Raw genomic sequence first — 27,262 nt, 5'->3', positions numbered from 1 at the left:
AAGTGCCTCTGCATCATTTCTTCCCAGTGAGTTTTGCTGAATGCAACTGAAATTTACTAACTAAACCCCCAGTCCAACCAAGCACTTCAACACAATTAACTCTGAGCTCACAAGTAGTCCTATAGACTTCAGTGGGATTATTTATGTGCTTAAATTTAAGCACACACTTAAGTGCTTTGCTGGATGGAGGCCTGAAAGATTAATTATTACAAAATAGGCTGTCTTCTATCTTTGATTCTTATGCAAACTCCTACAAAGAGCAGAAAGAAGCAGCGATTTGAAGGGGGAAGTGCTGCTTCTTTCCGGCCACTGGCTGCCCCTGCTCCTTCTGAGTCCTCTGGCCCGGGCTCGCAGGGCTGCATTCTGAAAGGGTCTTTAGAGCTGCAGGCCAGGACCCCGCAGCCTCCTTAGCCCAGGGCCCTGCAGCCCCTAAAACCCCTGCATTCCAGGTAGCCCTGCCCAGCGGGGGGTGGGGCAGCTCTCAAAATCGCGGCCATGGGGGCAATGCCGTGCTGCGCAGAGCCACGTGCACACTCCCTGCACCAAACAGGAGCTCTGCACCTCCTGCCTGCCCCAGCCCTGAACCTCTTCCCACACCCCCACCCTGAGCGCCCTCCCAGACCCTAACTCCCTCCCAGACCCCACATCGCACCCTGAGTGCCCTCCTGCACCCTAACTCCCTCCCAGACCATGCATCCCTAGCATCCCCAGCCCCGGGTATAAGCCAGGGGCACCTCACCACCACAGTACAGTACAGAACAGCATATAATGCCTTTTGTCTGCCCCCAAAACATATCCTTGGAAACTAACCCCCCGCATTTACATTAAAACTTATGGGAAAATTGGATTTGTTTAACATTGTTTCACTTAAAGTTGCATTTTTCAGGAACTACAGTGTTAAGTGAGGAGTTACTGTACTGTCCTAAACAGTGCAACCGTACTGTTCACCACCTGGCCCAACCACTTCATTCTTAAGTTCCTTCAGAACTCTTGGTTGTATACCATGGTAGCACCAGTGACTTGTTGCTCTTTTTTTTTACGAGATTGTTCCTCTCCTCTTCTGACAATTCATCTAAAGCATAGCACAGGGGTAGTAGCATCTCTCCAATATCTTCTGTAGTGAAGACTGATACAAACAAACTATTTAGTTTCTCGGTAAAGATTTTATCTTCCTTAATGGCTCTCTCCACCCTAGTAGTCCCATGGATTCACCAATTTTCTGGCAGAGTTCCTGCTTCTGACATACATTAAAAATGTGTCTTTTTGGTCTTCATTTGTTTGCTCTTTGCCTTCCTCATTTTCAGCTTACCCTCTATTGTTTATGCTTTCTATTGGCTTCACCGGGGTTGGATTACCATTTTCTGAAAAGTGCCTATTCAAATAACCTCTTGAAACTTATAACTTAATCATACTGGCTTTTATTTCCCCGCTTCCTTTTTGGTTTAAGGGTTGTGTTTGCATTCTATGACTCTGTTATGGAATGGTTAAGAATAACAATTTTACATTCCTTAATATTGAGTTTAGACCCCATGAGAGCAGCTTCCATATGTTTTTAAAATCTCCCTTTCCAACATTTAGTGTCACAGTCCTACATTTTATTCCCACAGGATGTTAAACGTAATTACTTTGTGGTCACTATTATTTAGTGACACAACTACAGTTACTTCCTGAATCCATGCTTGTGTGCAACTTAGAACTATGTTGAGAACAGCCTCTACTCAATTCTAGAACAAGCTTTTCCAAGAAACAATCATTTAAGATGTTGAGAAATTGTTTCTCCAAACTGTATCCTGTTATGTCAATTGCCTAGTCTGTATGCAAGTAACTGAACTGATACATTATTCAGTTGCCTCTTTCATCTACCTCAAAAGTGTGTTCTAAAGCCCGCTGAAATCACTGGTAGTCTTGCTATTGACATCAATAAGCACTGACTCAGGTCCTCAGTAGCTTTTTCCTGATCAGGAGGCTGGTTCAACACTTCTATTCCCCTACTACAATACTTCTATTCATATGACTAGGAATTTGTATCCATACAAAGTCTGCTGTATGGTCCTCTCCACTCAGAAATGTTACAACATTAAAGTATCTGAAACACATCAACTCCCATGAGTAAAAATGTCTCGACTATATGCAGACATTCACAATTTTATCAAAGCAGCTAAAGGAATTATTGAATTTTACACACAATGCCCTCTCAAAATGAAAAAATTCTAATAACAGAAATATGATTACTCCACTCCAAACCATCAAAATTGCAAAATTAGTATATCACTTGAATAGTTAATCCAAATACTAAACTAAAATCTGAACAATACTCTCCCTACCTGCATTTTATTTTAGGAAAAGAAAAGTGCTACCTAACAATAATGTAAGCAAATCTGAAATTTTATTTATTAAAAAGGGACTTTCAAAATGTTTATTTTAATCATAGCTATTTCAATTAGCGTACAAAGTGTGTGTTCAATTTAATTTATACTTCACTTTTCTCAGCCATAATTTATTTTGCCCTCATAAATTCTCAGTTGTGACAAACAGAATCACAAGGTATAAAATACCAATACCTAAAGTGGTTTAGACAGCCCAAACTCCATATGCAAAAATTAGTATGAATTTGTAGCAGCCAAGCAAATACAAGATTTGGTCAACAAAATCGAATGAAAGCCTGGACTTTCTGGTCTGCTAAAGCCACTGGGCAGATTCTGCCTCTTATATCGGGTGCTTCCCAACCTCTGGCATAAAGAGGAAGCATATCGGGAAAGACTGGGGTCACATCAGGGGCAGGAGAGGATGTGGCAGAGCTGAGGTACACTCAACCCTCTGCTGGCAGTAAAGAATGTTACTTCGGCAGCAACAACAGCATCAATTAGAAGAGGGCACCCCTCCTACTCTATCTTATTGGGAAGCTCTGAATCATGGTGCTCCAACCCAGCTCCTTACAGCAAGCCCTCAGATACAGTGAAGAATCAGAGTCTTAATATTTAGTCTGTTGAATGGCAACAAATTCAAATGAGCTTTAAGTCAATTATTCAGCACTCCTAAATGAAAGTTTTATCTTCAGGAGTGGGGTGGAAAAAAGATACAGAATATATACCATTAAAAATAATAACCATAAAGGATGCTTTTTTGTTCTCTTTTATAACCAATATGAAAACGTTTCCCAAACTCATTAAGGCTGATGCATTTACCGTGCACTGGTGTGCATTCCAAAGAATGTATCAGCTATAAAAAACTCGACCAAACTGCCCTGGACTGTTGGATTCTGCTTTTCAGGGTAATGCAATGACACTTTCATGATACTTCAGTGTTGTCCAAGAGTTACCAGTGCGAGAACGAGCCATTAAATAAAGAGATGGAAATGTGGAAAAAAGGCTGGCTCTATAAAATCAGCTATTCACTTGCTTTTACTAGCTGAATGTTTGGCTACTATATGCTTTTATAAGGTGCCTATCACCACAAGTTACTAAAGTTTCATGTAAAAGAGACAAGTTTAAAAGTGCACAAGTATGATTCTCATTTATGCCCATTAAGAGCCTATTAAGATTAATAATACAAAATTATTTGTAACAATATTGTTTTCTCATGATTAAGAAGATGTAAGATTACAAGAAGAGGAAGCTGAGAAAAATCAGAAGACTGGGCAATGGTTTGAGTCTATAGTAAATTGCAAATTATTTTCAGAGACCTACACAGAACGAGATAGTAGTCACTGTTCAGATCTAAGTGAAGGGGCATCTACATAAAATACCCATGAAACTGGCACTCTAGTTGGCAGTCTCAGTAGTGAAACCAAGTAGATCAAAAAATCTTATTTCTGGCTGTGGTCCCTTCTACAATAGGGATTAAGGATATTGGCAGGATAGTGTATCTGTGGGGTGGATAAAGGATTTCAAATTTTCAGTGTAATCAAGCACATATACTATGGTTGGTGTTTGAAGAGGGGGGAGGTTGTAAAAAGACTGAAACAGGTAATTTTTATAATGAATTACTGTACTGTAGGAAGCAACACTAATGAATTTGCAGTAACAGCCAGGTGGTAAATGTTTTTAAGAAGAACTACATAAGCGTCACTCTCTTTATGAAAAAGGTTTCTTCCTGTCTCTACTATCCATGCCCTGGCACAAGTGAAGCTGAAATGTAGTCTCCTAAACATGAAGTAGTACTTTAATGATGACCTTCTTCCAACCCACACAACTCAGTCTCACTTATGTTTTGAAACAAGAAGCCTTCTTTGCTATGGTTTCTACAGGTAGATAGGGGATAGCAATGTAGTTATACCCACATCTCAATAAACTACAGAGTGAGTGAGTGAGTGAGTGTGTGTGTGTGTGTAAGGGACCCACTCCTGCCCCCACGGAAGTCAACAGAAAAACAAAGTAAATACATAACATTAAATAATCTCAGTTATAACCATCTTAGGTGTTCTTTCTAACAGCAGGTAGAGCATTTCTTCAGAGAGGTAGGATTTTTAAGTTGACAACGTCCTTTTGCTAAACTAGGTAAGGAAATGTTTTCTTTTTTAATAACATCTTTAATCTGAGACTCTTTTTTTGAAGTGACTATGCGCTCTCTGTAGTGCTGATTGACTCTTGTTGTCAAGTAAATCTCTGCTTAAAGACTACCAGAGGGTGAATTCTGCAAATCCATAGAATTTACTCATGTTTGAAAGGTGGATGAGCTTCATAATGAACCACACTCATGGAATGCTTCAAATAAACCTAGCAATTAAACTCCTTTGGGAATATGCTAATTTTTTTAAATCACACAATTCAAAATGTGATTAGAGATTATATTTTACTTCTATAAGTAGTACAAGTATGTAGATATTTCACTAACATTTTATTTGGCCCAAAGCAGAATGTAAAACATCACAACAGAGGCCATTAATGGGGAAAGGAAACATGCAATATAAGATTATCTGACCTCAATGCTTTTTTCCCTTAATTATTTAATTTTTCTTTCCCTTCCTTGTCTTCAGATTTGGTTCATGAGTTTTTAGCTAAAACAATGTTGCAGGTGGAATTCTGCAGCTTTCAGGGATTTGGAAAAGATTTACAAAATATATCTTCATAGACAACATTATTGATTGACTTTTGAAGAGAACACACAGGTTTCATTTATACGACAGAAGTTGTACTTTCAGGATTTACACGCATCAGTCTTGAAGCATTTCTCAGCTCCTGTAGTTGCTTAGCTGGCTTTCCAACCCCTTCCTCAAACCTTTTCTCCACAACAGGAAGGACAGTTTCATAAAGAAAAGATGCATTCTGCCTGATGAATGCTTTCTTTTCAGGGTCCTGTTCACACCGTAAACTGTAATCGACATGCTGGACAGCCACAAGGATGATCTCCACTAGGCCTTCCAGGAGAACCATGTGCAGCTCTGGGAAATACAGCTTGAGTGCTTCCTCCAAGAAGGCCATAGTCTGCTTGGTAAAAGCCACCACAGTGTAGCTAAGGTTCACCCAGCAGTCATCACCAGTGTATTGGTCAAAACTGCTCATCCCACAGCTCCTCATCTCCTCTCTGAGTTTCCCCAGAGCCTCTGGGGTCATCAGGTTCATCCTTCTCCACATCTCTTCAGAGTTGCGATGCTTGGTGGCCTCAATGATGATATCCTTGTAGCTCTGCAAAGCTCCTTTAATATCCTTCACCAACAAGGCATGAATGATGAAAGTGAGGTCCAGCCCTATCTCGCTGAGCTGCTTGCAGTGCTCCTTCGCTACCTTTAATAATAAAATTAATTAATATTTATCTGGATATCTTATATCCTAAAAGTTTTACAGATTAATTTAGTTAATCACCATGTTACCCTTAAAAGTATCAGCCCTATTTTATAGATATGAAAAATAAGGCAGAGATTAAATGTGTCGTAACAAAAAAAGAGACTGATTTTATACATTTATAGTAGAAATGCAGATCTTTTCTGCCACAGAACACTACGGACAACTAGAGCAGTAATAGAATCATGTCATAAGAGCCTGAAAGCTAGGCAATTAAGTAATAATGGATTTTTAGTATTTTTTTTAATTGTTAATCCATATTCAAATCCAATCCAATAAACTCTTTGGAGAAAGGCATATTCAAATTTTAATAAATAAATCTTATCACTTTAATTAAGATGTGAAAGAGCTGACAAACTTTGCAATATCCAGTCAGTCTTTGGGCAAACATAGGAAAACCAAACTTGGCATTGCAGATATTCACAGGATAAAAGACAAGCAGAAAAAAAACCCCACAACAAAAAAGCCTTTCACACATCATAAAGAAGCAGTACACCTTTCAGACCAAAGCCACAGAGGTAATCAGTAAGCGAACAAGGATTATAAATTAGAAGTTATTGGTTTCTTCCAGGAATGGCGTCAATTCACCAGACCATACTGCCTTCCTTACATACTTACCTTCACACACTCAGCAGCCGTGGACAAGCTCTCTTTACTGTCGAATACTTGCTTGCTAAAGGCATCTACAAACATCCTCATAGCCGAGCGGGCCCACACAATGAAGGCAGAGTAGCAGCCACTGTTACCAGCAAAGTCTGTCTCAAACTCCCTGGCAGTTTCTAGCAGGCTGGTAAAAAAGACATGGCAAAGCTTGTGGATGTAGAGCAGAGTGGCACCCTCAATGCGCAGTTGACGGATTGCTGTGTGCACCGCAGCTGCCCTGTTCTTCAAGAAAAGCTCACATGCCTTGGTGGACTGGCCCAAGCGAATGAGCTGGGACACAGCCCGGCGAGTGGCCCTAGGACCACCTCGTAATGACCGATCTGGAGATAGCTCAAACACCAGCACATCGGTGAGCTGCCTGACTCGCTCATCTACCTTGGCTCGAAGCTCCCTCACTGGCTGACTCAAGGCCTTGTATCCCAAATACTCATTCAGCTTATCCAACAGATCCACTGCCCCCTCAAAATCTCTCTGGGCAATGCAGACATCTAGGTCTTCAGGCAACTCCTGGATCCACTCCAGGGACAAATCTACTGTCTCTTCCTCAGGTGGGGGTTCCTTTTCATCTTCTTGGTCAAAGGGATTGGTGGTCTCAGGAGGTGGGAGAGCAGCCCGTGGCAAGGCCTCCTGCTCCAGCCTCAGCTTCTCACTGAGGGCACGGTTCCGCTTGGTCTCCTCCAGCACCTCCAGCCACTCCTTCTTGATCTTGGCATTCTCAGCCTGGAAGATGCGGCTCTCGGGAAACATGAGCAGCTTGAACATGTCCTTCATGGGTGGATTGTCCTTGACATTGATCACAGCCAACCCTTCCAGGGGGTAGAGGGCGTCGTAGCGGTAGGCGCCACGCCGGTTGGGCAGCCAGGTGGCCACCAGCAGACAATCGTTCATGAGGAAGGCATGCACCCTCTGGATCTGAGCCATGTGGTCCGCATCGTACTCCACCAGATCCCCGTTGTAGACGAGATACTTGCCGGGGCTCTCGGGGAGCAGGTCCCGGCAGCCCTCCACCTTCTCCAGCAGGGTAGTGAGCGTGCGCTGCCGCCCCTCCTCGCTGGCGGCGGCGTCCTTGGCCGAGAGGGGAAGGAAGGGGTTGCTGTGGGGGTCGGAGGCGGCGCGGCGGGCGCCCAGGGCGGGGTCGTCGCGGTCGGCCTGCAGCAGCAGGGCCTGGGTGACGGCCTCCATGATGCCCTTCTGCTCGGTGAGGATGTGGCTGAGCTGGTACATCTCGCTCTCCAGGTAGCTGATCTCGCGCGCCGTCTCGATGAACTGGCGGTAGTTCTGGTAGACGTTGCGCTTGAGGCTCTGCGCCGTCTCCTCGCTCAGAGCCTGGATGCGCTGCCGGTGCTCCTGCAGGTCCCGGTCCCCGTCCGACTGCTGCGACAGCTGCTTCACGTACTCGCCCGCCGCGAAGCCCCCCGACTCCAGCTGGCGCCGCAGCCGGCTCCCGCCCACGCCCTCACCCAGCGGCAGCGCCATCGGTAGCGCCGGCAAGGAAGCCACAAGCCCCGACACACCGAGAGCGGAAGACGGGTGACAGCAGATACAACACTGGTCCTACTGCGCGTGCGCCAGGATTGCGCACCAGCTACTGCAGCATACTGCGCATGCGCTTAGAGCGACACGTTTAATGGCGTAATATTCCTGCGTCAGACGCTGTACTGCGCAAGCGCTGATTGGGGGGGCTGTAAAGTTGAGTGTGGGACGCTATCGGCGCACGCGCAAGAGGAAAGTGGTAGAATACGCATGTGCGGAGAAGTGGGCAACAGGAGAGTGCCCAGCGGTATTGCGCATGCGCCAGAATCCGAGGGAACGGTTGTCGGTTGGGAGCCCGAAGCCTTGCCCAGTGCGCTTCCCGCCCGTGCTCCGTCGGGGCAGCGGCCGAGCCAGCGCGGCAGGGCTGCTCAGGGAGCCGCTCCCCGATGGACGGAGACTTCCTGCTGGCGCTGCGCTTACAGGCGCAGTGGGAGGAAGAGGAGGAAGCGGCAGCAGCGGCCTGTAGCGAGTCCCCGGCCGGCTCCTCAGCGCCGCCGCGGCTGCTCTCCGTGGTGGACGAGGCCTGGGAGCTGCTGGACCCGAGCCCCGACGTACGCGGCCTCTTCGTGCAGTTCAACGAGACGCTGTTCTGGGGGAAGCTGGCGGCCGTGGCCGTGACGTGGAGCCCGCGCATGACGCTGTACGGTAACGGCGGCGGGCGGCGGGCTCGGGGCGCTGCGGGAGCTGGATCGTGCGGCCGCGCTGATCCCAGAAACTCGCGGCTCCGGGTAAAGCTGCCGGGAGGGGGTCTCGGATCGCAACCTCGGGAACTTCGCTGGGAAACTGGTTCAAACTATAACTTAGGCCCTGGCTACACTTGCAGCTGTAGCGCGTGGGATTTAAACCGGCCCTCCCAGAGCACAGCAGGGAAAGCGCCGCCCTGTGTTTACACTGTCAGCTGCAAGAGCACCGGCTGGCAACATTGGCAGCTCTTGCAGTGGCCACAGAGAGCAGTGCATTGTGGTAGCTATCCCAGCATGCTAGTGGCTGCAGCGTGCTTTTCAAATGATGGGGTGGAGTGGAGTGTGTATGTGGGAGGAGAGACTGTGTTTTGGGGGGCAGAGAGAGTGTCAGCATGCTGCCTTGTAAGTTCAGACAGCGGCAAGGGGAAACCCTGACATCACTCCCCCCTTGCCTCTCTCTTATGTGCACACATGCCACCAAGCCAGGTGGCAGCAGCAGCATTCCACAGTAATGGTTGCTTTGTGTCCTGGTGCAGATAAGTATGCTGGCTGTCAGAAATGGAGCTTTGAAAGGGGATATCTGCATGCCTGCAGCCCGCTTCAGAACAATGACCAGAGTGGCCACTTGGCTTCAGGGGATTATGGGATGTTTATGGAGGCCAATCACAGCGCAGTAATGCAACGTGTCATCCACATTGACACCTGGATGTTTCAGCCAGGACACAGCAAGCTCTATGTTTCTCATGAAGGAGGATTACTGAGGCACTCCAGCCGCAGGGTCCAGGTGCTCAGAGTGCCTTGCCAGTGTGGACATCTCAGGAGTTAGGGTGCTCAGGGCTGATTTAATGCACTCTAACTTGCTAGTGTAGCCAAGCTCTCAGATACTGACCTGCTCCTGAAGGGGGCGATGTGGGGAGAAATCCACCACACGTCTGCAAAGGCGGTGGAGCGCCTCGTGGGCCTACAGGCAGGTCACTGAGCCAACAGAGAGAGAATCCCAGAAGATGTGCCTTGGCCTTTCAGACAGACTTCTGTCAGCAGCGCCCCACGAGGTGGTGTATTACAGTGAGGTGCGAGGTCAGGTGCTGGTGTCTCTCTAGCTCACTTGGAATAATTAATTTCTGTTACCACTGCTCAGGACGTGACCTGTTCAGTGACATCATGTATCACACTCTACTGACTGGACACTTACAAACTGAAAATCCCTCCTTGGCTTCACACACCAGAAATGTGTTTCCCACTAGAGTAGGTAAACCTGGCGGAGCATTATAACAGGCTGTACAGTAAGTACTGTTAGTCTGTGTGTGGTAAACTCAAGATGTATATGACTGCATATTACACTTACTGTAAGATGTAGCTCTTCTATTTTGTTTTCACCAAATGTTTGTTTTGAAAGATTTCAGAAAAGGGAAACTCAAGTGAAAGTAGTAGCAATATAGTCAGATGTTTTAGGATTATTTTAGAAGATTTTTTTTTTGCCATTTCCTAGTTTGTACTGTAAAATTATTGATTAAACTCTGGATAATTCTTGTTTTTTGGACTTCAGCAATGTTGTGTTCTTTGAAGAGTTGTTAAAAGTTCTTGGTTTACTTGGCAATGTTAAGAGGACCAGTATTTGTGTGTTTAATTCTCAGTTCTGCTCCACCAGCTACAAAAACAAATAGAAGTCTACCTTTTGCTTATTTTTCTTTTTTAGATGTGCTGGAGTGTGCAGCTATGAAGGAAGAGGTGGGATGTGTTCCATCCGCCTTAGTGAGCCACTCTTAAAGCTAAGACCAAGAAAGGATCTTGTAGAGGTATTTTAAGACGTTTCATCTATGTGTAAACTTACTGTAAGTCTCCTGAAGTGTATCCTGTCTTAAGTTTTGTACTGGAATTCGTAATGCACAATGTCATCTAGATTATAAAATAGTCTTTGCTTTGATAAGAAACTTGTATTAATTGCTTACTGGTGGTTGTCTAAGTATGCAAAATTATGGTAATCTCAGTCATAATTTTTCTGAACTGACACCCTTATGGGTAAGGCCCAAAGTCATCCACCCATTTCCCAAAAATAGGAAAAATGTTTTTGAGGGATTTAAAATGTTAAAAATATAAAGTTGGCTTCAGAATGCAAAATAAAATTATTTCAATTCAGTCTCCTGGCTGAGCAGCCCAGTAACACAAAAACTAGGATGAAGGATTTGATCATACATGTCAAATATCAGAGGGGTAGCCGTGTTAGTCTTGATCTGTAAAAAGCAGCTAAGATTCCTGTGGCACCTTATAGACTAACAGATGTATTGGAGCATAAGCTTTTGTGGGTGAATACTCATGTGCCTGACGAAGTGGGTATTCACCCACAAAAACTTATGCTCCAATACATCTGTTAATTTATAAGATGCCACAGGACTCTTTGTTGATCACACATGTAAGTTTCATGCTGTTCCTGAGTTCTTTGCCAGTTCTGTTGTTGTGAGCTGGTTGGAAATTAAAGTTGTACAAGATTTGTATTCTGAAGTGCTCAGAATCTGCATCCCACTGCTGGCTCACAAGCATCACTTTTCTCCTGGGGAAATATATTTTTTTAAAAAGTCTAATTCAGGGGAGATCAGATTTTGAATATGTCATTATTCTTCATAGTAATGTCCCTTTGAATGCCCTTTAGGACAAATGGAGACAATGTGTGGATTTTGCAGTTTGGAGAAAAGAATACAACAACAACTAAAAATCATCCTATGACCTGTATAAATTTTATTTCCATGCATTTGCAATCTGAATATCAAGATGCATAGAAAGTAGTAAAGCCAAAACGAGCTATTAGCTATATTTTAAAATAATATAGCATATATTTTTCAGAAAACATCTAGCAATTAAATTATTTTTGTTTCAGACACTCTTACATGAAATGATTCATGCCCTGTTATTTGTCACTAACAATGACAAAGACCGTGAATCCCATGGGCCAGAGTTTCGCAAACACATGCGTCGTATCAATCGCCTGACTGGAGCCAATGTTACAGTAAGTTGTTTTTACTCAACAAAATACAATCTAGAAAATTTAAACTATATTTTCTATTCAGGTACTATGTAACTGGATATTTCAAATACAGTATGATAAATATGTTGGCATTTATTGTTAGCCAGTCCATAGCTGGTATGAACAGCTTTGGGTAGAGAGAGCTTTGTACCAGCTGCACTAGTTATGGGGGTTGGGGAGCAAGCAGGTTGAGTAGAGTGCAGTAAAACCTGTTTGGGAATATGTAACTCTTTTTTTATTTTTATATAATAATTTTTTAAAAAATGCCATATCTCTGGAGCCATCTTGGTTGAATATTTGTTTTTAAATTTTTTTTGGTGTTATAAACTCTTAAAGGAAAAAGACTTCAACTTCAGGATACAATTTGGGAACTGAAAATCCAGTTTGCTTTTAAGATTTAATAAAAGACTGTTGGGTTAATCAAAACTTTTTTATTTTAAAGCTCACAACTATCTTGTTACTAATGGCTTTGATAAATATGTTAAGTTTTGAATAAAACTCCGATTTATATTTCTTATGGTGTTTCTTCCTCCATATTTTTTCTTTTTAGAAAATGAAAACCGAATCATCAGTTTCTTTTGTTTGTAGTCAAACTTGATATTTTACTTCCTGGTTTTCACATATTCTTACTGCAGTGCACTGATTGGGAACAAACAGCAGTTGCAGATAGGGCTTTTTAATGAATTCAAACAAAATATCCAGCAAAAATTTCTATTGGTTTTAAGTTTTCTAAAAGCCTTGTTTTTACAGTATCTAAATTTTGGGCCAAATTTGACCCAACAATTTTCCTTTAGCTGAATAATAATAATAGATAACATTAAAATTCAAGAAGATTCTGAACTCCAGTTACTAACTTAAAAATTCAAGGAGGGGAGTTGATTTATTCCTCAGTCTAGGTGCAGAATAAAGCTTCGTGAAAGGGAAACAAGCATTGATCCATCATTGCTTAATATCTTAGTGCACAGAGTGCTAGTTAATATTTAATGGTTATTAGTATGCAAGACTGCGCTGTCCATATATCAGGCTTTTTTGTTTTTGGAGGGAGGGAAAAATTATATTTACTTGAAAGTGGTTTCTATGCATACAGTAGGCTCTCTGCTAGTAGATAAATCATGTACTGTTATCCTCCTGGCTTTCTGAGGATTTTCCCCATGAGTATCAGTAGTAAGTAGTTAAAGAATGCTAGCATATCTCAAACATCTAGAGTTGAATGAGTAATATGAAATGGAAATGACTGTTGTATTTTTGTTTTACACTTAGATTTATCACAATTTTCATGATGAGGTGGATTCATATCGCCAACACTGGTGGCGATGTAATGGCCCATGTCAGAATAGAAAACCTTATTATGGATATGTGAAACGTGCAATGAATAGGGCACCCTCTGCACGAGACTTCTGGTGGTCTGACCACCAACAGACCTGTGGAGGCACATTCTCAAAAGTAAAGGAGCCAGAAAACTGTTCTAAAAAAGGCAAGGAGAAAACCCAGCTAGCCAAGCTTTCAAACTCTGAGCCATCTGATACTAAAGGTATGTGACTCTGTTTTCACTTTTCTTCCCTTCAGACCCACTCCTGCCCTATACAGTACTCCAACAAATGCAAGTAGATCAAACACTGGGGAAGTTTAGTTTTAAGATTTTCTGTAATGTTGGATTTGGTTCACATGTTTTTTTAATGTGGGTGTTGCATTAAAGTTATAGCATAGCTAAAGGTCTTTGCAGCGCTATGTAGTCATCAATATTTTTCCTCTAAAAATATGAAGAACCAAATAACTCAGATTTCTGGATTTACCTGTGATCTATCTTACTGTTAGCAAATCATAATTAAAATCACAGCACCTGGCCATTCAAAGGCTTATGAAAATCTCATTCCATCTGTATTAACTTTCATCCCAGAATTTTAAGCAGAAAACTTGTTATGCAGCCATGGCCCTGTGTATTTCAGGGAAACAGAACTTGCAGCAGAATCTTCACCCTGCACAGCAAAATCAAAGACTTAGGTTCTACAATACTATTAGAAGTTTCTTGTCCTTATCATTGTGAGGAGAGCCTGCTAAGCAATGTTATCTTTCTGAATCTGTAACCAGCCAGAGATAATATGAATTAACCACCTTATTTATTGCAGGTGGTTGCTAACTCCTGAAAATGAGTGTAAAATTTCACTATTCACTATTTCACAGGTGATGACTTTAGCAGAAACCTTTAGCTAATATGATTAATCCACAATCCCCACCTCTCTCCCACCTGCCAAGTGGTACAACTGTCCTCTATCCAGCTTCCAAAATCAACATTTTCTCACCAGCCCCATACTTGACAACTATTGATGCATTACTTCGTTATCAATATGAAAATATACAATATATTAGACTGAAATATGGTGACATAAAATTGAATATAAAAAACAGGAAGAGTACTGCATTTATCATAAATTTGCTGTTTATATTAATTAAAAAGCTCCTTTTTATTTAAATCAAGCTGCTGCAAAAGTTTGTCAGAATTTGGGGGATCTTACCACAGAACTTAGCTCCAGCCTGCTGTGAAATAACAAGCTGGTATTCAAGTCCTATTTTAACTTCTTAAAAGTCAAACAGCAAGTTGTTTAGTTAACAGACTTGATACTCAGGAAATGTAGTAGATTAGAACAAAGTTACTAATCACTCATCTTTTGCAGGAAGGATACATGGAGGTGATATACGAAGCCTAATTCCTTTTAGTGGAAAAGGATATCAGCTTGGAGGAACAGGCCTTTGGTCCCCCGAAAGACACAAAAGTTCTAACAACAGTATTAAGGGCAGAGAAATACCCAGTCCACAACGTTATTCAGTAGCTGGAACTGCAAGATCAGTTCCTAAAAATGAACTAAAATTTGAATCAAACATATTCAGTACCAGCATTTCCCATCCAGTTTTTACTGATAGCGCCAAACATAAGAACAGCTTTGCTTTGAACCACGAGTTTCCTAAAATATCTGTCGCTAATACAAAAGCTTACAGGAATGTTGATGGGTCGCCTGTTAAAATTCCTCCTGTTAATGGAGGAAATCTGAACCAAAGTCCTACAAACACTAAGTCGGTTTTTCCATCTTTTAATGAGACACCAAAACAAACCTCCTTTGGACAAGCTGAGACAACTCTAAGATCCTGGGTTTCATCCCAGGGAAATAGCAGCTTTGAAAATGGTGGTATACCACAGAAACGGCCGAAAATGGAAGACAAATCTGCCTTTGTAAACTACTTTATAAAGAGAGAGAGTACTGATGGCACTTTTAGAACTAGCACTCCTCTAAAAAACAATGCTGAACCAACAGTGCCCTCTGAAAGTTGTAGTTCTGCTGTTAGTCAGGATAAAAAGGTTAGTTGTCCTGTTTGCCAGGCCGAGGTTTTGGAAACCAAAATAAATGAACATCTAGACTCTTGTCTGACATAAGCTTTGAAATGCAATCTCACAATTAAGTGCTAAGAATTGTTTGAAATCTCGAAATTACATTGCTCAGGGTTTATCCAATTATGATTGTTGTCATGTGCCCGTACACTGGCCTGTAGTGTCCAAGCTGGAAACTTTCCTATATGTGTAAAGTGGAGCCTGAATTTCAGCATGAAGGAAGGGCAATTCTGATTTTTTGGAGTTGCATGTTAGATTCTGATTTATATACTCTCATGGTGCTTGTGTCCCAAAGAGCCTAAGGCTATATGTGCACTACCAAGCCTGCATCGGCAAATATATATGCCAGCACAGGTGAGAGAAGGAGGAATTCTGTTGGTGTGGGAACAGCGCCTCCCTGAATGATTTTAGCTGTGCCAACAGAAGCCCTCTTCTGTCCGTATAGCTGTGGTCTATGTTGGTGGTGTAGTTGGAATAAGTGTGTTGCTATGAGATATGGTTTTTCTACACCCAGACCAACATAGCTATGTTGGTATAAATTTTGAAGTGTAGACCAGGCCAAATACACTCCTGATTTTAGTAAATGCAGTTGTGGTTGGGTTACATTTTTACTGCAGAACCTAAGTATGTCTCCTCCCATGGTAATACTTACTAGATTCTGAAATCTTAGATGAGTTCTAAAAGCAACTTAACATTTTTAACCATGTTTTGTCTTTTTGTACTTCTCCTTGGTCCCCAAAATGTTCTTTAACTTACCCCTGGCCACCTTTAAATGTAACTTCTAAACTGTCCTCTTCCACATACACTGATACCAACTTATCAGTTTACCACAATGAAAATGTGTTAAATAGTGGGCATTTATTATTATGATAACGCCAAATATTGTGTTTAGGCCACAGCTACCGACTCTCCAGAGATCAGTTTCACCTAAAACTTTTTAAAGGGCGGTAGAAATGAGGGTGGAATTAGATTCAAATTATGGCTATGTTCACATTGCCAGCGAGGGGTGTGATTCCCCTGCTCATGTACACATACTCACTCTAGCTCTCTTCAGTACATACCCCTTAGTTTCCAGTGGGTTGGCATTCAGCTCAGCCATATCTCTGCTGCTGCTACCTGTGTTACTGCAGCTACATTGCTTTTTATATTTGCACTAGCTGGATGAGAGTGCAAGTACGTGTGCACAATCGGAATCGCACCTCGCTGGCAGTGTAGACATAGTTTAAGTCTTCAGCAAAAATGGGGAGCAGCTTAGAAGTTAAAAAATAAAATAAAATACAATAAGTCTTAGTAGAATCTTGAGTAAGTGAAAGCATGTGTAGAAAATTAGTGATATGGGAGGGATTCTAGATACTTAATATTGCTTGGTGCATTTGATGAAGCATTAGGCTTTAGACTTAAGGACCTATTAGAGATACATATTGGGTTTTGAAGCATTGGTTGTTAAGAGGGACAAGAATAGGAGCTGAGGAATTTAAACATCCTTATAGCGTTAAGGCATCAGATTATAAATTTTTGTTTGGCCACTTTGGCTTGTTTTTAATGTGCATGGTTGGCATGCAAGCAGTAACAGCTAGTTCATGGTCCAACAGTCTCCACTTTTTTTCCTTCTCTCCCTCACACTGGCCTTGCTGCATATATTGACACTTCAGTGGCTTTAACTCCAAGAATGTGTAGAATACGTTTCTGTATATTTGAACCCTAAAGGCTAAAACCACCAAGAGTAAAACTAGGGGTGAGCACAAGTAGCAAAACTAGAAGACGTTGTCATATCACTAGTCCTGCCCCAGAATTCTAACTGAAGGCCTGAATTTAAATGAAGATTTCCAGTTGAATTCACATTCCAGAAAGGCATCATATTGCAAATCAGTGCCAGAGCTTTGCTTTGCTTCCTTACCAGCCTAATCAGTATATGCTAACAGCATTCTATTACATGTTAGGAATACCAAGTAAGATGTATAAAGCCTACTGAAATGTCTACATTTCTATTGGTGCACTAAAGGTATTTAACTGACTGGTTTGTAGGTGACTTGAGCAATACTTCCACAGTTTAAACTAGCCTTCCAGACAAACATATTGTACACTAGGTTGATTTTTGTACTGCTGGTAGATATATAGGATGGCTATGATGCAGACAAAAGTGTAATTACAGGTTGTCTTGTTATAAATGTAACGTGGCTTACAGTTGACTTCCTCTGAAATGAGGAGTAAACAGATCAGACAGTTATGGAATTTGACCAGTGTTAACTAATATCTGGTTTCAAAGTATAGGAAAAAAATCCCTAAGAATGCATAGAATGTACATGGTTTTTTTTTTGTAGAAACTGCATTTTAAAATACTGATATTACAGAAATGTTTTAATAACCTTAACAAAAATGTTATGCATATTCTGAATAAATCATGATGCTGAACCTTGGGTTGTTAAGACTGGTTTTCACATGGCTGTCAATGACCATCTTTTGTGCTCTTTAGATACATTTGTACAACAGTAGTTATTTTAACAGTTCACTCCAACATCTGCACAACCTTCCCTTCTTAACTATCCCACAAACCCAAACCTTGCTGTGGAATGATATTTACTCCTGGGGGGAATTCTGTGCCACTGCACACGTGTGCAGAGTTCATGTCCCGTGCAGCTTTCTTCGCTTCCCTCCAGAAAAATGGGAAGGGAAGCCATAAGAGCACTCATGCACCCCTCCATGGGTGCATCAATTTGGGCTTCTGGAGTAGCCAGGGGAGATGTAAATCACTGCCAGAGAAGTGGTGCTAGAGAAGGGGGAGTGGGACTATGCAAGCAAGCGACTCTGTCACTCGCTATCACAATGGTCCTGGTGTGGAGGGGGCCAGGCTTCAAGGTGTTTCTGAGAATGTAAGTGTGGGCTGGCCTTGTCCCCCTCAAGCAGAGCAGAATGTTAACACTGCCTACTTAGTGAATTGTTCCCATTGTTAGTGAATTCCCCCAGGAGTATAAAACGGGTGTAAATGTTTTAAGGCTCCCTTACAGTGCTAGTGTTGTGCAAATGGCCAATGTGAAACTAACAAAGCCAGGCAGCTAGAGCCCAGCTCCCTCCCTGGAGAGCTGGGTGGCCGGATCCCATTCCTGGTGGGGAACGGGGAGCCAAGAACCCCAAGGTGGCCCACCAGGAGCCTGTGGGGTTTCCAAGCTCCTGGCAGGAAGCTGCCAGCAGAGCTTTCAACACTGCCCCTCTTAGGTTGGTGGAAGCACTCCTGGTGAGGATGTGCACCACTGACCTAAGGAAGATATTGTGGACATGAGCCACTGCAGTAATTACTGTGGTGGCTCTAAGTTGACGTGACATAGGTTGACTTCTCTTTATAGTGTAAACATAATCTTAGTGATTAGAACTGGTTTAAACTTTTTGACAGGAATCTTCCTATTAAATGTTCTCCATGAACTGTTTACTACTGACCTTTGTGGAGATGGTCAGTAGGCAATATAAATTGTGAGTTTGATTCCGCAGCTCTCACTTGGTCTTCAGTTCTCTGATTTAATACTGAGCATATGGCTGCACATATTTGTTGACTAATAACTAGAAATAAAGGGTCAAACCTAGATACATTACTATTAGACAAAAGGATTTTGTCTCCAGTGCTCCCTGCTCCCATTCTCTAGCCATCTCAGCAGTTCACCTGAATCCCTGCCTGAGTCATTTCTTCTTCCAAAAGGATGTCAGTCATCTGCTGCAGGCACCATGAATTTTTGAACATGGCCCAGAATCCTCTGATGCTGCAATAGATTATAGGCAGCCCTTAATCCTAGCTGCTTTTCTGTCATTTTCTCATTGCATTGGCTTTCCGTTTGTTTTGGGTGCAATTCCAAGTTTTATATTTGATCTACTGTGCAAAGCATTACATGGTTTCAGAGTTGGTCTTTTTCCCTGTGCACCATCAGGACAGCAGAGATCATCTGGAGGCACTTTTGCTGATAGCTTAACTTCATTGACCTCTGAGTGGTACAGCCATCTTCTTGGTCAAGCACATGCTTGATTTAAACTCATCAATACATTATGGTTGGTAGGAAGTACAGGGAAAGGAGCTGTTATTCCAAAGTATGTCAGCTGGTGAGTCCCCAGTGGGTCATCTTCAGCTGGGGAAGTGCATGAGTGTAGCATGCTCTGACTAGGCTCCTTTCCCCACCCTTCCCCGTTTCATGTGTAGGGATTGGCATTGGACAGGAGTCAGGACTCTTTCATACCAAGGGAATCCTCAGCCAGGAATTGCTATGTGCTTTCTGGCCTATTTCCTGTGCCAGAGTGGTACAGTGGGGGTAGATTACAGCTCAGGATCTAGTTTACATATTGTGCCTTTTTTTCTGTATTGTAGTTTAAATAAATTACCAGGATAATTTAAACTGGTGTGATTATATTGTATTTTGACAAATAAAACATGCAGAATTTTAAAATACTTTGTGCAGAATTTTTTTTTTTTTTTTTTTTTGTGCAGAATTCCTCCAGGAGTGTAGAGTTGATTAAAAAGCACTGACTTCCCTGGTATCCATCTTTTATTTAACAGAATTATAAATATATGGAGAGAAACCTGTCTCAGAGCTGGAAGGGACCCTGAATGCTCATTGAGTCTAGCCCCCTGCCTTCACTAGCAGGACCAAATACTGATTTTGCCCAAGATCACTAAGTAAGTGGCCCCTTCAAGGATTGAACTCACAACCCTGGGTTTGGCAGGCCAATGCTCAAACCACTGAGCTAGGATGTTTTGCCATTAATAGTAAGTTTAAAATGATTACACAGCTACTGATCTTAGGACTTGATGTGACCTGTTCTTTATCATCAGTTTTGTTTAGATGAACATACATTATTTTAGTTGTACAAATGCCTCCACAAAACTTAATATCTAGTGAAAGCAAGCAAGTATCCTAGTCGGTTTAAAAAAAAAATTTAATAGTAGTTTCAAGTATGCATCTATACACTTCAAGTCCTGTCCTAACAATTACACAATCTTCCCCCTCACAATTTTTTCTCACCTAATGCAGCGTGAAAGACCTACAGAAACAGGAGAAAGTGAAACTGCATTTGACTTTTTTTGTATAGTGTCAAAGTCAACAAATTGAACACTTTTTTTTAAACTGCTAAGTAATTTTAGGTATTACCTGTACAGTTGTCAGCAACAACAAATTTAACAAATGTTATTTTAAGTACTACTGGTGTCCACTTTACGGAATCAAAAACTACCACATCAGTTATTTGGGGGATGTTTATAGGATAGTAAGTTTTTCTAAATTCTATCTTTGACAGTGTGAAAGCATTGTGAGAAATCTTTTGGGTTGGCCTGTTACACCTTTAAAAAAAAAAAAAAATCAAAAAACTGGATTGCCTAAAGAATTTGGCAACCAGGGACAGCATTTTGGAAAAAAAAAATCTGGCTTTCTGCCCATGCAAATCTGTATGATTAAGTATAATGGTAGCCAGGCATTTCTTGTGCAATAGTTATATAAGAAAGTTTCAAAGCTCTTTAAGCAGCAGACTCTAGTTATTTTATACTGGAAGGTATTAGCATGTCTCTAAGCTTCCATTTGTGTGTTTCCGTGGGTGCTTCTTGTAGAAAGGTAAGTTTTGCACTTCTATCAGTGATTCAACTTTATGTATGGTGACATGGGTTTTTGGTAACCTCTCACTATATTAGATTGGGTTGCCCCAGGGAGCCAGAGGCTGGAATTACTTTAAGGGGACTGTGTTTGACTTCTGTTCAGTACTAGACTGAACCAGTGTGGTACTGCAGAAGCTCTTTTGTTACTGGTTTAGTTAATCTAAGTATAGACTAGACCATCATTTTTGGGGGACTGCCTACCCTATTTCTTGCAGTCTGCCCTGAGCGTGGCATTATCAGTATGGTCTATCCAAGACACCTGCTCACACCTCCCAAAGTTACAGGATTTTGAATACAAAATGAAATTTGGTAAATTACACCATCAGTTAAAATAAATCCTTTTAAAGAAATTGAGCACCTTGTATCAGACACATTTTTGTCCCAAATTTTCAGCTCTGGTGTGGTCTATCTGTGCACACTGGCGGAGAGGTTTATTTAATTGATATTTAAGAGACATTTATGAATGGAAGATACCAGACATACATGTTGCCTTACCTTGTTAGCTAAAGGTTGCCCTACAAACTTGAGAGGAAAAAGTCTTGTTTGATGGTGGGTTATTGGATTATCTTGCTCAGATACCAAAAACCAAGAGGACCTAAACAATTCATAGTATTTCTTTTCCTGCCAGGAAGATAAATGTGGATGTAGTATCACCTGCTTACCCAGTTATGAAAGGGGTTTGTTCCTTTTATAGAAATGCTCCCTGGGCATAAGTACATTTTGATGGACAAGGGTGAATTTCATACCTCAGTTAGTAACTTTTCATAACACTTTCTGAACAGGTGCTTTATAATCCTAATGGGGGGTGTAAGTTTGTCTGAAAGACCCCATATCCAGATATTTACATTCATAAACTCCTACAAAACACACTGCAGTTCTACTGTACCACTTGTAAAAGGACAGCAAAAGTTAGGTTTTTGCAACATGTTTGTAAAGCATTCTCAGGTCAGCTGCCCTTTAAAACAATGCTAACAATGCTCTGTGTATTAGGTTGAAATACCTAGATCACCTAAAATGCAAGTTAATCGTGTTGATTCATCCCTAGCTGTGGGAGATAAACTAATCTGAAGCTTAAAACCAGGCTATACTATGGCCAGGTCTACACTACACACTTACGTCAATATAATTGTGGGTCAGGGATGTGAAACATCCACAGCCCAATGATATAGTTATACTGACCTAACCCCCAGCGTAGACAGCTCTGTGTCAATAGGAGAGCTTCTCCCATCAACATAGCTACCACCTCTCATGGAGGTGGATTAACTACACGGCTGGGAGATGCTCCCCTGTCAGCATAGCAACATCTTCACTAAATCGCTACAGAACTGCAGCTGGGCCACTGCTGCTTTTTAAATGTAGATCTGCCTGTGGCTCTTTACATCCAGTTGGCATTATGGTTCTTACCTATGGACAACTGCATTTTAACCCTGCTGGTAAGATATTCTTGGCAGGTTCTAACACAGATGGAACCACTTAGTTGTACGGTAAGTAGAGTGACAAGGTGGGTGAGATCTCTTTTATTGGACCAAACTTCCAATTAATTTCAGTTCCTGGTTTAGAAGATGCCTCACATGTATCTTCTGCACCAAGATTTTGATATCCTGTTTGCAGGAGACCTGAGAAACAGGTGTTTAATTTTTTCCTAGGGCATCCAGAAAGCAGAATTCCTACACTGGTTAGGTCTCTGGCTTCTAACACAGTTGCGGCTAGACCCTTTTCCTTGTCTACAGACCGTACCTGTTAGTCTAATTCCTCAGAAGGGAGGAAAAATTTCAAAAGGGGCTTGGAAGAAAATTTAGGCAACTTTTCGGAGACCAAGATCTTCATCTTACCTCACATGCAAAGAAGAATCCAGACATGAACCATCTTGTGAGCATTCTGTCTGTTGCTTTTATAAACGCATATGCAGGGTCCCAAATGGGTGGGTGCTGTAGAGCAGGGGTCCCCAACACAGTGCCCATGGGCACCATGGTGCCCCCTGGGGCATCTAAGGGCGCCCACGTACTGGCTGGCAGATGAGCATCTGCCGACTGCCACTGAAATTCAGTGGCGACACCTCTGGATGACACCACTTGACGGCATTTCAGCGGATGCTCGTCCACCACCACAGTCCTCAGTGGCTCGTTGTCTGGCGCCTGCCAGATGGAAAAGGTTGGGGACTACTGCTGTAGAGCCACATTGAGGAGGAACCCAACACCCATAACTCCTAGGGATTTCATTGGGAGTTTCAGCTACTCTGCCCTTCTTATGATCAGGCCAATACAAGGTTTTCCCATCCCTCAGGGACCGAGCATGTTGCTGGCTAGTGGAAACAGACTCTGCCAGCCATGGAATAAAGGGCTGAGAGCTGGCTTCAGTGTTAGTCTGAATGGTGAATTGTGCTAACCCCTGGGGCCATTGCAGGCAGGCAGAGTAGGCTGCAGGCTGATGCAATTTCTGTATCATTCTGCTAACTCTACTAATCACCCTCCTGTGCCTGCATAACTATCCTCTGCTCCCAACCGAATTTCTCCCATCATCCTATGAACAACATTGTGTCCTACCCCTGGGTGTGCACCCAGCCCTGAGCTGGAGCTAAGGGAAGCTTTATTTATTGTGTGCAACTGAAGAGTCAGAACATAGCGCGCTAGCGAAAAGAAAAAAAAGTAAATCCACGGGGTGGGGGAGGGAATGAATGCAAGTAATTTATAGCTGCTTCAATGGTATTTTGAAGAAATTAGTTTTAATCTACCTTGAGTCCAAGTGTAATCACCTCCAATATGTGCTTTGATACAAATCTTGATTTTCTGTATTACTATTAATGCCCTGCCTTATTGGCAGCACTGTCGCCCGCAGCATGCTGCAAACATGCACAGCGCTGTCAACTCAGATACAAGACAAAATTCCCCCTACCAAGGCTCTTGTCAATTGACTCAAACTAATACGGTTCTTGGATAGCACAACAAGGGGTGTAGAATAAGAGCCTGGAGAGAGAGATTGCTGGATAGATAATCCAGAGGATAACACTTCAAGGATAAGACAGCAGATCTGATGAGATCACACAAGGAGCTTTAGAGAAGAAGGTGGCTTTAGTAAGAGGATGAAGGGAAGAAAAAATGCTTGATGGCCAGGAGGCTCTTCCAAGCACCATGAAAAGCATTTTAGGGAACATCAATGAAACAGCGAGCCAAGTTATTATCTACATTAAGGTTTCTCAGACTAAGTGCTTGTCTGCTCTAACTCTACCAACGTAGTTAGAAGCCCCATAGCGTGGGTGCAGTTATACTGGTATGGAAAAGTGCTTTAATGGTATAGCTTATTATGGCTTGGGAAGCAAAATAAGCAATATGGTTGTAAGGTAACTTTTATAGAGGTATACATTTATCTAGACCAGTGCTTAAATTGTTATTACTATATCCATTAAAAAAAATTCCACACTCCACCTGACAGTTATAGCAGCATAGCTTTTCTAGTGTAAAGCAGGCCTTAGACCATCCTTCATGGCCTAAAATACATAGAAGAATTTGACTTTTTCCCTCCTTTTCATTACCAAGACATGTTTAATAGAGAACAGTAGGAAATGTAAAAAAAAATTTTTTTTTAAAGATACTTATTTTAAACACAACCACCAGAGGGACCCAGTTCCCTTGTCTCACTGTAGGACTTTGCAAAAACAAACATTTTCAAAGTATTCTACATATAATAGACAGTTTGGGCAGCCGTTGCTGAGGCGTAAGTGAGTATGAAAGAAAAACATCCTTGTTTCTCCCATGGACGTGTATGAGCTTTATTTGTACCAGTTAGGACATGTACCATTGACTAAAGTCACAGCAAAACTCTTGATCTTAACATTAGGTGGCTGGATATGTGTCTTTTTCTTCTATCATTTCATCTAAAGTATCATTGATCCCTCTCCTTTTCATTTTTATCTTGTGAATTTTTTTAAAACATTGTCCTAGGGTAGAAGTTTCCACAGTACCTATGTGGTTTAGAAGCCTAAAAAATTGAAACTGAAGATTTTATGCTTAGTCTTTTATTATGAGAGTCTTTTGTTTACTCCCACTAAATATATAGCCAAGAGCTTTGACAAAAATTCTAGGTGTCTTTACTGCAGTATCTCCCCAAAACATCCCTACAGTGCACAATTACATTTTTACTGAACATGTGCCAAAAGCTATGTTAAATACATGTGGCACACAAAAAGCATCAAATCCTTAAGCCCAGGCTACTTGCAAAGAATGGAAAACAGCCAAAAGTCAAACAATGTTAAATTCACAAAACTTCTTTTCAACCCTGTTATACAAATGCTTTTCTATTGCTCCTTCCCAGAATGTTATGCGTTGTGGTTTGCTCAACCCTGGGTGATTTTAATCAACCTTTCTAAAAGGGAAACCTACCTGACTCAGTATTAGTATCTAGCTGCCTGTTACTCACAGGAAGTCAAGAAATAAACATTTGAAGTCTCAAACTGTCCTAAGTAAAACGGTACACAGTCAATTTGAAATCTAGTCCACTGGAAAAAGTTAAAAGTAGATTCAGTTATTATACCTGTTCTTGAGGCACCCCCACAATCGTTGTGGTTTTTACAATCACATTGTCCTTTGGAAAATATTTCTCTCCTCTTTGACATGCAAGTGCTGCCAAATGCACAAACTAAAAATAGATACAATTAATAACTGAGAATTTTTCTGTATTGCCTTTGTTACCATAATCATAGGAGCTGCCAAAATAAGGAAAAAACAAAACAAAACCCACACCTGATAGAAATGCAGTGTAAGCAGAGAGTGCCCTTTCTGGGCTCAAGCCAACCCCCACTGAAGACTCCCCATGATTGCAATGGAGCTGGATCAGATCTTAAGATTCCTGTATTCTAATTTGACCTCATTAGTTCCTTACAGGCTCCATGTTATAGTGATACCTACATCACAGTACTGTAACAATCTTTTAATGTGTTCAACATATGCAATATATTAATGCAAGTAAACTAATTCACAGGTGAACTGACAACCCACGTAACTTGCCCTACCAACTCTAGGACTTGTAGGTTATGCTGAACAATAGGTGATCTTCCTTACATGCACTGAAATACCAGCACACAGGGTATCAGCTTGCTACCATTGCATTTACTTGCTCTTGTGGATGGAAGTCAGATCTTTGTATTTTAATTATGTTGGCTGTATTTCTATTTAAAAGCAAGCAGACAGCTTGCTGTCCACACTACTATTGAAAATTGGCACAGAAATGAAATCACACCTAACCCTAACCAACAGCAATGACATTTATAGACAAGTCCAGAAGGGACACAGGACCCAAATCCTGAACTTTGGGGGATCAGCGCTAGATCTCAACTTCTAAGCTCAGATGCTACTTGAAAGGAAGGATGGTCTTGGGTTAAGGCATTGGACTGGAGAAATGGGTTCAATTACCAGCTCCACTGCAGATTTCCTGTAATGAGGGGCAAGTCACTTATTTAGTCCATCTGTAAAATGGGGTTACTACCACTTCTTTTCTCCTATTCTGTCACCTATTTAGATAATAATCTCTCTCTAGGTATTTGTATAGTTCCTCATATAATGGGGTCACACTATCAGTTGTGGCTCAAGCATTACTGTAACAGTCCGTTGTCTACCTCTCCCTCATTCCAGTCAGGTGAAGCTAAGCGCCAGAGCACTCCTGCTCATCGTTGCAGCCATCTCCAAACCTAACACAGCAGAATTTACCCAGAACCTTATTCTAGCTAGTGGACAAAGATCCCAGGAGCTCTACTGGCCCCTCCCTAAGCAAGAGACTCCAGAACTCCCAGCCCCACGATCGGGGACTAAAAGATGTCTCTAAGCAGAGCTGCTACAAGAGGTTAGTAAACCTGAAACCCGACTAGATCTGAGGGCACCTGCTGCAGCTCTGAAGAGACACTGTTGATAGATAATAGGGGTGTTTTTTTTGGGGGGGGGGGAGCGGGGGAAGGAAAGACTGATAAATTTATTGGGTGAAGAGAGAGAAGAACCAAATCAGAACAGAAGATATTTGACTAGTTTGGGGGCATGCAGAGAACTCATGTCAAGGTGAAGAGTAAGTGAATGAAGAGGTGGCTGAGTTGGGGTGTGAAGTGTTGGGGGTAAGTGGGGCTGAGAAATGAGTGAAGCTGAGTAGGGGGTTGGTGCACAAGACAGGTATGAGAAAGACTTGCGTGAAATGTGTGTGAATGAGTTTAGTATAAAATGTGAGTAAAAACAGCTCTATCCATGAGGGGGGAGAATATACAGGAAGGGCATGAGAGTCCATCTGTCTGCACTGTGCGTGTGTGCAAGAGAAAGTGTGAATGTGTTACAGAGACAACCAGTCCATTTGTCCATGAATATGTGGTTGAATGGGGAAAAAGGAGATTGTTCTCTTCATGGTAAAGGTGGGCAAGTAGGTTTTTCCCCCCCTCCCCCTTTTTTTTTCTTTTTTTTTTTTCTTTTTTTAAGATTAGGAGTGGAAAGCAGCTACACGTCCCTTTTTTAACTTGGCTTTCCTGTACACATTAAATTATTTGAATCAGATACTTGCTTTTACTCCTATTTCAGGATTTTTGAAGATTGGTTTATAGTGACTGCAAGT

The 27,262-nt window shown here is 41.9% G+C and overlaps 2 protein-coding genes across 2 annotated transcripts; one reads left to right on the top strand and one right to left on the bottom strand.

Annotated features, from left to right (window-relative positions):
• Positions 1-2,369: 2,369 nt before the first annotated feature.
• On the bottom strand, positions 2,370-8,097 carry EXOC8 (exocyst complex component 8). The gene is made up of 2 exons (XM_050949079.1): positions 6,399-8,097; positions 2,370-5,723 (listed from the first exon to the last, which is right to left on the bottom strand). Exons 1-2 carry the CDS (start codon positions 7,917-7,919, stop codon positions 5,115-5,117), a joined length of 2,130 nt encoding a protein of 709 aa, XP_050805036.1. The 5' UTR covers positions 7,920-8,097; the 3' UTR covers positions 2,370-5,114.
• Positions 8,098-8,149: 52 nt separating this feature from the next.
• SPRTN (SprT-like N-terminal domain) lies at positions 8,150-17,472 on the top strand. The gene is given in 6 exon segments (XM_050949109.1): positions 8,150-8,277; positions 8,279-8,616; positions 10,356-10,455; positions 11,532-11,660; positions 12,939-13,209; positions 14,351-17,472. Coding segments are annotated over 6 exon segments (1,638 nt in total). The 5' UTR covers positions 8,150-8,232; the 3' UTR covers positions 15,106-17,472.
• Positions 17,473-27,262: the final 9,790 nt, after the last annotated feature.

The sequence above is a fragment of the Gopherus flavomarginatus genome, chromosome 4 (assembly GCF_025201925.1).
Source record: "Gopherus flavomarginatus isolate rGopFla2 chromosome 4, rGopFla2.mat.asm, whole genome shotgun sequence".
Taxonomy (NCBI): domain Eukaryota; kingdom Metazoa; phylum Chordata; order Testudines; family Testudinidae; genus Gopherus; species Gopherus flavomarginatus.
The sequence above is the reverse complement of the archived record's forward strand: the minus strand, read 5'-3'. Positions and strand labels throughout refer to the sequence as shown.

What these genes read in the sequence shown, in the direction of transcription:
- EXOC8 (XM_050949079.1), bottom strand. Translation starts at nt 7,919, where the DNA reads ATGGCGCTGCCGCTGGGTGAGGGCGTGGGCGGGAGCCGGCTGCGGCGC. An exon ending in CGGCTGCTGAGTGTGTGAAG is followed by an intron (nt 5,724 to 6,398) that starts GTAAGTATGTAA and finishes TTATTATTAAAG; the next exon opens with GTAGCGAAGGAGCACTGCAA.